General features: G+C 38.2%; 1 protein-coding gene across 1 annotated transcript; it reads left to right on the top strand.

Moving 5' to 3' along the window:
• The first annotated feature begins 329 nt into the window (after positions 1-329).
• LOC125254693 (predicted GPI-anchored protein 58) lies at positions 330-9,064 on the top strand. Its single transcript, XM_048169430.1, has 3 exons — positions 330-1,723; positions 1,807-1,940; positions 8,692-9,064. The coding sequence occupies exon 1, from the start codon at positions 881-883 to the stop codon at positions 1,505-1,507; it is 627 nt and encodes a 208-aa protein (XP_048025387.1). The 5' UTR covers positions 330-880; the 3' UTR covers positions 1,508-1,723; positions 1,807-1,940; positions 8,692-9,064.
• Positions 9,065-10,305: the final 1,241 nt, after the last annotated feature.

Below are 10,305 nucleotides of genomic sequence, written 5' to 3' on the forward strand. Positions count from 1 at the left end.
AAGTATTATGTTAATAATACATTTGTATTCCCAACATGCTTATTTGAAGTGCATTAAAAATATATTGAATTGCATTTTAATATATTTCTAAAAAATATATACTAGAAGTACTATGGTAATAAATATATGCTTAATTATACTTTTAAGAAATATGCTAAACACAATCTACTTTTAATATATTTCTAGACAGTATACTTGTCACAAACACACCAGGGGCACGTTCAAGCTCACACCGGTGCGCAACGTTATGCTACGGTTTCCGGGTTGAACGACGTGTTTCCTGGAAACGGTGTGCAACGGTGTGCAACGGGTTTGAGATATGCTTTCTCTTGTTTGGTGGGTGTGTCAAAAATGTCGGCCCAATCAGCGGCAGCATGTATATAAACCACACGGTATTAAAGAGACAGCTCACACAATGGGTCCTAGGAAAGTAGTTTACAAATGTGTCCGCTGCAGCTCGGTATATGCAACAATTGAAGATATTAGAAGACATGTTTGCCGTAAGAGTTTTATAGTAAAATATAGCATATCACCATGATGATGTAGTTGTTTATATTTTTAACTTCATTGCAAGGCAAGTTTATTTATATACCAAATTTCATACACAGTGGTAATTAAGTGCTTCACATAAAATGAGAATGATAATTAATACAAGGTATTAAAGAATTAAGAACTAGAAATAAAATAATTTAAATTAGAATTGATTACCAGGAGATAAAATAGATGTGTTTTCAGTCAGAATTTGCTAAGATGTGTGCTTTCATTTGTTTCAGCAATCCCTTTGGAACAGGCTAGTGCATCAAATGGACCTAGTCAACTTCCACTAGGCCTACACATTCCCGCTGCACCACTGCATTTTCCCCCAGCTCCTGCACCACAGATGTTGCCTCCTACACCACAGAAGTTGGCTCCTGCATCACAGAAGTTGGCTCCTGCACCACAGAAGTTGGCTCCTGCACCACAGAAGTTGGCTCCTGCACCACAGATGTTGCCTCCTACACCACAGAAGTTGGCTCCTGCATCACAGAAGTTGGCTCCTGCACCACAGAAGTTGGCTCCTGCACCACAGAAGTTGGTTCCTGCACCACAGAAGTTGGTTCCTGCACCACAGAAGTTGCCTCCTGCACCACAGAAGTTGGCTCCTGCACCACAGAAGTTGGCTCCTGCACCACAGAAGTTGGTTCCTGCACCACAGAAGTTGGTTCCTGCACCACAGAAGTTGGCTCCTGCATCACAGAAGTTGGCTCCTGCACCACAGAAGTTGGTTCCTGCACCACAGAAGTTGGCTCCTGCACCACAGAAGTTGGCTCCTGCACCACAGAAGTTGGTTCCTGCACCACAGAAGTTGGTTCCTGCACCACAGAAGTTGGCTCCTGCACCACAGAAGTTGCCTCCTGCACCACAGAAGTTGGTTCCTGCACCACAGAAGTTGCCTCCTGCACCACAGAAGTTGCCTCCTGCACCACAGAAGTTGTGCACAATTTTTCTGTTTATATATTTTCTGTGACTTATCTATTTAAATGTGTGCTATAGATACTAAGCCATGGACGCACAATGCAACATTGCTTCTAATTTCTCTGACAAAGCAAATGGCTGAAGACTTTCAATCTCCTGTATTAAAGAAAGTAGAAGTGTGGAAAAAGGTAGCTGCACAAATGCTGGCAAAAGGATATGACTTTGGAGCAGAGGCATGTGACAATAAGTTCAGGCAGTTAAAACACAGGTTTGTTTTGATGCTTGCATTTGCATAATTTTGGGAGTAGGGCCACTTGAAGACATTTGCTATTTCTGGGTTTCTATTATTAGATACAAAACAATAGTGGACAGTAAGAAGAAGACTGGGAGTGGTGCCAGCAGCTGGGTCTTTTTCTCATCAATGGAGGACCTCCTGGCTGATGATCCCAGTGTGGAACCAGTCTTGATCGTGTCATCTTTTGCTGGTGATAATCTTTTCTATGTCAATGTTTTTTTGTTTTTTTTTCTTCACATCAACATGAATTAGCACATCAGATGAGTTGAGTGCATGTTATATTCATGCTTTTATAAAAATCTTATAGATTTCTGCCATAGACACTTCACTAATATAATTGCAGATGTTGCTTATGTAAGAGAATTTTCTTAGTAAGGGTGACCAGCTTCCAGCTACTGTACATCTTTTGACTTCATTTCTCATGGGCCTTCTGCCAATTGATGGTCAACCCTTTTCCCATTGGCCAAATGAAACATTGTATCAAAACAGTCAACACTCCCCAGAGGCAAGAAGCCTTCACGTGACACCCTTAATAATGGTCTTGTTCATTTCACAGCCACCTGTTGTCTGGTGGCAAATTACCAACAAAATATGCTTAAGTAAACTTGTTTGACCCTTACAGTTACAAAGGCCAAGAGGGCCTCACAACACTTCTAGCCTTTATAGTAAGCAAACAAATTCTACAATTGTTTTCTATTGGATGGATAAAATACTCCATCAAATCCCCCCCCCTGGGAATCTCTTAATTCCCACTTCCATTTCCCTTTTCCCAGAGTGCAACCTCACAAGTCAGCCCTCTCATCTTCTGTCTCAGGACCAATAGTGGTCCTCCTTTTCACTACCAAATGACTGCCTCATGTGAGAAGAGGTCAGAGTCAAACATCACCCGCCATTTTTACTAGGGAAGTGTAAAAGGCTCTGCCTCCCTAACTAAACACTCTAGGGGGTCAACAAAATAAAAAAACAATCAACAATTTGTGTTAAGGCATGTGCATGGAATGTCTTGTCACGTATATAGAATATATCAGTGATTAAACTCATTATGGATAATATAACATTATTTAAAGATATTAATTTTGGTCCACTGGTTTGCATGATAACAGAATGTTTTCTCAGTCATTACCGCATTGACTCTGTCTTTGTCCATATCAGCCCCTCAGAAGTTTTCAGATTCCTCTCTCAGGGGGTGTGAAGGCCCATCAACCAATGCCTCTTCTCCTCTCTGCAGCCATGTCCTTGTGCTTCTTGATCTCACTTGTTGCACAGTCCAGTTGCTTTCAGTTAGTATGTCAAGGCAGCCGTCCCAGAAGTCATCTGAGGTCATCTGGAGATTGAACACTCAGAGAACTGCATTAATCAAATTTATCCTTTATAAATTCTACAAAGTCTCATCTGGTTGATAACCGCAGTTTCCCCATGCCATTTTAATAAAGCAAGTTCTTTTTTGCAGAAAACAGCAAGCATTTTTCTTCTTTGCAGAATGCAGAAAATAGCAGCATTTCCGTCTAACTGAGTAGCCTTATTTTCAGCCACATGTATACCATAGTATTTTAATAACTCTTATGATTGATACCTATTCTCTCAAACCTTTTAGGGTTAAACCAATGAGTCTAATTTTTGTATAATCTGTATAACATGTCTGTTAAAAATGTTTGTTTAGCTTGGTCACTCAATCTTGCTTATTCAACACAATGTCCAAAGTTATTTTAATTAACACAATTCAAACATCTTAGAATCTCTGCAGTGGATCAAATTTCAAACTGTCTCCCAGGGATAACAAGATACAAATTTCAGGTGTCTACATATGACATGTCAGTGTCAGTAATACAGTTGTAAAATCCACATCTAGCATCTCTATTTTTATTTTTTTTATTTTATTCCAAGTATTTCTATAATCCTTTTTGTCAGTTATTTGGATTTCCTCAGGGAACTGCAAAAACCACTTATACTAAGGAGAAAACTCCAATGTTTTTGGTGGCCACCAGTTTGTGCAATCCTCCAGATCAATCCCTGTTAGCAGGCCTGCTTATTAATTTAATTCCCTATGGACCGGTCAACTAACATTTATGCAGTATTATTATTTTCTTTCAGGGTAATTTCTTATATTTTTGTATATTTTCTCTTAATACTTCAGCTGTTTTGGATACAGTTTTTGAGAGGTTTGTCCATGGCTTCCCATTTACTTTTTTTAATGCTCGTTTCATCATTGTACCTAAATATTTTAAGTGGCATCCTCTACATACAAAGTGTCATGTGGAATTGAATTTGGAATTCGAAACTTTAGTTTTTTCAACCTGCATTCCTGCCCCTCGTGGGCCTATTGCTATATTATGGAATTAACAGGACCTTCTGCCCCTTTTGTGTCATTTAGCCTCTTCTTTTTGAGTTCTGGGTCCTTTCCTAAATTTTCACAGCTCAATGTTCTCATCCAAAATCAAAAATGTAAACCCTCACCAAACACCTCCAACTGTCCACAGTCAATCCATCAAGCCGAAGTGAAAAATCAGTGTTGGCTAAACAAGTCTAAAACACAAAAGACTGACATTGTTCGCCTGGACAGCAAGAAAGATAAAATTTTCACCACTGTTCAAAACATCCAACCAGACCGACAACACGGCCTAGCAAACCAAAACTTTCCATCAGCTCAATATACCACCTCTAACAACAGACGGCTGCCACAATTGGCAAAAATCAACTTACCGAAACTCAACCAGGCCAACCAAAAAACAGAAATCCCTAACTTAGAGAGGTCCCAAACATTGTGAACTGAATGAAACTCAGTTTTTGTCATACAGGGCTCAAGGAGTTACTCTTTTATGTACTCATTTGATAATTGTTTTCTCTACATCTTTTCCCTAAATCTCCTAACCATTAGCTCACAATCATTTATTTAACTCTTTGATTGTCTTTTGCTTTCTCTGAAATCAGTTTTTGCCAGTTCTTTTCTCAGGGCTTACTTCTCCTTTTTTTTTTTATTCATTTATCAGCCCTTCCTATGTCTCACTCTAACTCCGTTATATCGGACAGACTTGAATTAGATGTCTCTCTTTTCTTTAGGTTTTCTTTGTACGGCCTTGGTGTCTCTTTTCTTGACTCCCCCATGGCTTGATGCCTCCATTATCATTTCATCGTCATGTGTTCTATGTGTATCTGCTGTATCTTCTCCCTGTAACTTGAAGTGCTTATCTCTCTTTCTTCTTTACCCTACATTTTAGCTTGTGATATCTGAATGATTTTAATAGGCTACTTTAAAAAGTTGTAAAAGGTCAAAGTTTTAGGCCAATGCATATAGCAGGGAATAAACTGGGCACGCGATTGTTACTTAAGTGTGACTAGCTTGACATTAAAAAGAGTTATTAGGCACAATAAGACACAGAAAACAACCCATTGCAGTACTTGCGTCATCTGGCACCCCCCTTAAAAGTACGCACAGAAAAGCCGCCTCTTGGACAGTGTGCAATGCCATTTTATATACCTAGAAACCACATTAAATGCAAGTGAAATGTCTACTTTTAAGGTTTCAAATAAGTTTTGGAATAATAAAATGTCAAAATGTGGGTGAAATAATGTTCCATTGTCATTAAGTGTAACACTTATATTTATATAAAAATTTAAACAACATACTCTAACCTGTACGTATTAAAATATATAAAAGAATAATCGAGCATACTAAATTTTATTGAATTTTAAATGCTGATAAATGGGCAAAACCTAGGATAGTGGCAATGTTTAAAATGTAAATTACAAGTAATTAGCATTTGGGGTAAAAGTAATTAGTCTTTAATATGGCATAAATAGATTTTTTTGTTTTAAATATCCCTGACAAGATTGCTACACTGAATGACAATTTTAGCGTGTCTTCTGTAAATCATGGTAAAAACTAATTAATAATTTTTGCTCAGAAGAAACAAACAAATTAACCCTCTATGGTTTGCATGATAGTTCTAACTATGAATTAAACAGAGCCATTCTGATGTATTGGAAAACAACAACAACAATTCAAAGCTGTATTATACTTATTGTTTTGATGCTTGAAAACCCTTTTTCATCTTTGACCCTTAAATTAATATCGAATTGCATATTGCATTTTTTTTTTTCCCTTCAATATCGTACAGCCCTACCTCTTTCTTCTACTCTTCCTGTCTATCTTTTTCTCCGAAGGGCCATAAGGTAGTTCATGGGGAGGCAATCTTTCCATTTCCTTTTTGTCATTATATCTCCCTTTGACCTGTTTCCCTAATTTTAATTAGATTTTAAATTTTTAGAATCAGTTTCTCTGCACATAACCACATGTTTCCTCTACTTGCCTTATGCTTCTAAGCTTTTTGTCCTTTTTCCCTATTTTTTGGAGGCTATCCTATAGTAATCTCTATGTAACTGATGTCTATACCTTGGCATCTAGGTGTTGATGCTATTATAATATAAATTATGACTATATATTTCACACTTTTTTTAGTAGGCTATATGCCTCTCTAATCTCAGCTTGCATCTATTCTTAACTAGTTATCACCACAATGATGAGACAATATTTAAATATTTGATTATTCTTTCTTAGGTATTTTAAACAGGCAGTTCCTCTATTTCAGGTCCACTGGTGGGAATAATGTTGTTCAATAATCAAAATGTTGTTCAAAGTCTATGTTGGAATTTGTTCCCCACTTTCTGGTTCATAAAATAGTCACAACCAGAAAGGGTGAACTTTTTCTCTCTGTCTTCCTCCCTGTACACATACACTTCTCTACTCTCGCAGCCCCTCCTTTACTGCTCTCTCAAGTTTTCTCCTCCCTCTATCAGAGGAAGCTCCGCCCTCTACTTTCCACCTCTCTCTATCAGAGGCAGCTCTGCCCTTACTGCTCTCTCTAGTTTTGACTTATCAAGGGCTGTGTATCCCTGTCTGGATCACAGCAGTCTGGAAAGTGTCCAAATTAATGAAAAAAACATTTCTGGGAATGCTTTCATCAATTCTTATATAATTCTTTTACATTTTTTAATCACATTTATAATTTTGAATTTTAGTGTCCATTAACAATCTTGTTTTTCCATTTCACAAAACCTGCAGGAATATTCACATATGCTTCTGAACAACACTTTTCATATGCTTTTATCAATTTTAGACCAATCAATAAAAATTTTATATGCAACAATTTTTGCCAACATGGAAAAACAAAGTTTTCTCTAATACCTTTTTTCTTAATTGTTTTGACTTTTTAAGTGCTGTGTTTCCCTGTCTGGATCACAGCACTTACAGTTTGGTCAGTGTCCAACCAAACGACAGAGCCAATTTCTGAGAATGTTCTTAGTTTTTTCAACAGTTCTTTTAACAATATTTTACATTCCCTTTATTATGTTGGATTTCAGTGTCCATTTAAAAACTTGCCTCTTCCATTTCACAAAACCAACAGGAATATTTACATATGTTTTTAAACAACACACTCATACACTTTTATCAATTTTACATCAAGCAACAAAAAGCAGTTAGAAACAACCCAAGCAATTCTATTTTACTTTCTACCTAATTCTGCATTATACACAATAATATACATCTCAGTCACTTTTTTTATCAAATCACCCTCTCTTCTCAAGGCCTTCTTTATTTACAACTAACAGTTCTTGTCTATCTGGCAGCCAGCTCGGAGCCCCCGCTCAGCTCCGGGTCCTCCCGTCCGCTCTGGCTATCACACAGACAAGCGTGATCACACACTTCAGCGCTTTTCACCCATACAGACAGACACATTTCACATACAGACATATAACATTTATGTGCCCCACTCAGGCAGACAAAAAACGCACTTCTTGCATATAGACAAACACACTTCTTGCGTATAAAGACAAATGCACTTCTTGCGTTAAACACTTAGACGAACGCACTTCTTGCGTATAGACAAACGCACTTCTTGCGTATAAAGACAAACAACACTTAGACACACGCATGCGCTACCCCTGGGACCTGGAAGTTATTTCTCCTTTCATTTTAATCAATTCAATCAATTATTTCAAATTGTATTAATTTCAATTTAAATTATTAATTTCAATTTAAATTTGGTTCGTTTTGGTGAAGTCTTAGGCAGTCACTACGCAGGCATTAGCTCACAAGGGGCCACACAAAACAAATATAAGCAAAATTGCTTACCTTATTTGTATAGCGCCTTTGTTTTGTGAAGCCTCATGCCAGCACGCCCACCGCAGTTCCACCCCGACCTCTTCCTGGCTCCTGGCTCAAGGCTCGCCAATTATGTCGTGGCAGATTCAATGTGTCTTTGTCCCTTCAGATCTGGTCTCGAAGAAAAAACTTTCTCCCACACCTCCTTCCCATGTACTCCCCGACCTTTCTGCCATAGACACTTCACTAATATAATTGCAGGTGTTGCTTATGTAAGAGAATTTTCTTAGTAAGGGTGACCAGCTTCCAGCTACTGTACATCTTTTGACTTCATTTCTCATGGGCCTTCTGCCAATTGATGGTCAACCCTTTTCCCATTGGCCAAATGAAACATTGTATCAAAACAGTCAACACTCCCCAGAGGTAAGAAGCCTTCACGTGACACCCTTAATAATGGTCTTGTTTATTTCACAGCCACCTGTTGTCTGGTGGAAAATTACCAACAAAATATGCTCAAGTAAACTTGTTTGACCCTTACAGTTACAAAGGCCAAGAGGGCCTCACAACACTTCTAGCCTTTATAGTAAGCAAACAAATTCTACAATTGTTTTCTATTGGATGGATAAAATACTCCATCACTAACAGCTTTATTTGACGGATGTCTATTATGTGACTCGGGTAATTAGAAGCTGGGTTAACTGGATGTTTAATTTAGCCTCGTTGGCACATGACTCTAATTTACAGTAGAACTGCAAAATGTATTAGTTGGAGGAAAGTGATGTTTGCTGCCTTGATCATTACCATTTTTAGGCCACCAAGTTTAATCTTTCTTTCCACATAGGATCTTCATCAGATCCAGTTGGCCCAGGACCATCAACTTCAGGACCATCAACTTTACAACCTAAGCCATCAGCAGAACATGGCAAAAAGAGAAAGCACAAGAATGAAGCACCTGAGTGGTTTGAGCAGTATGTCACTGAGCAGAGGAGGCAGATGTCAGAGCTCATGGCCCTGCAAAAGCAAGCAGTGGAAGTGGCAAGTGAACGTAACAACCTCTTAAAAGAATTTGTTTCTGCTTTGACGAAGAAATAGAAACTTGTGTTTTCTCCTTTCGCCACATTCTGCTGATATTTAGGTTCTATTTTGTTTGCATGCATTTCCTTCAGTATACTGTACATCATGCCATTAAACAATGTTGATCACCTCACCTTTGTGATTTTTATTTTTTTATTTTTTTTATTCAATATTTTATTTCCATTCTTTTTTGCAGAAACTTTAATCACCCTCCACCAAAAATGAAGCAATATCATCCCTTTTTCTTTGACCTGAAGTATTTTCAGGGTGTCCTGCTTGACAGTCATTGTCATCGTTTCCATCCACCTCTTCACAATCCTCCATTTGGTGGCCTTCCTCCCTCAAGAGGAAATTGTGCAGAACACATGCAGCTGTGATAACTACTGGTACTTTTTCAAGGTCTTCCATGGGCAAGTACTTCAGACGTCTCCATTTCCCCTTTAGAAGGCCAAATGCCCTTTCAATCACAACTCTGGTTGAGCTGTGGAGTGTGTTAAAATTGTTTTGCCTTCTCGATAAGTGCCCATTATCTCTGTATGGTGTAATGAGAGATGTGCTGAGCGGGTATGCAGAGTCTCCAAGCAGGTGGTAGTCACTTCTCATTGCATCCTGGAGATGGCCATATAATGGGCAGTTCCGAAATACCTAGCATCATGCTGGCCAACCAGTGTACACATCCAGGAACATCATCTGTGATGTACACATTGCTTGGAGTTGAATACTTGCATGTCCCTTTCTGTTAATGTAACTGTTTCTGTGGAGTGTGGGTGCTGGGATGGGAATGTGTGTGCCATCGATTGCTCCAATGACTCCAGGGAAGCCAGTTTTGTCCTGAAAGCCATTTGCAGGCTTGCAAACTCCTCTCTGGGCCATGGAATGTATTCATTTCTTAGTGTACAAAGGACCTTGCAAATGTCAGAAAAAATATAATGAAGGGTTCCTTTTGACATGTCAAACTGGTCTACAACACCCCTGAAGCTCTCTTGGTTTGCCAACAACCAAATGGAGCACAGCAATTTTTTCGGGGTGTCCAAGGTTACATTTATCAGGAAAGATAAATGTAGGGGTGATTAATGTTTTTGATTAAAGATTATGAGGGCACATGAATTTAAAAATAAAATAAAATAATGAAGTGCACGGATAAATCATAATAAATACTACAATATTCCATAAACAATAAGAATTGCCAATTTTGATTTCATGGCGACTTTAAAATCTATGTAATGACATTTGTCTGTCTTATTACAACTATAAAACATTGTCCAATGCACTGACAAAGAAATAGTCATTATAACATGTACAACATTACATTCAACATTCTTTTTATTTGCAAATTTAAGTTGTGTATTTATTTCTGATTTCCTTAACAATTTGGCTCCAT

Source organism: Megalobrama amblycephala, linkage group LG19 (genome assembly GCF_018812025.1).
Source record: "Megalobrama amblycephala isolate DHTTF-2021 linkage group LG19, ASM1881202v1, whole genome shotgun sequence".
NCBI classification, from domain to species: Eukaryota; Metazoa; Chordata; class Actinopteri; order Cypriniformes; family Xenocyprididae; genus Megalobrama; species Megalobrama amblycephala.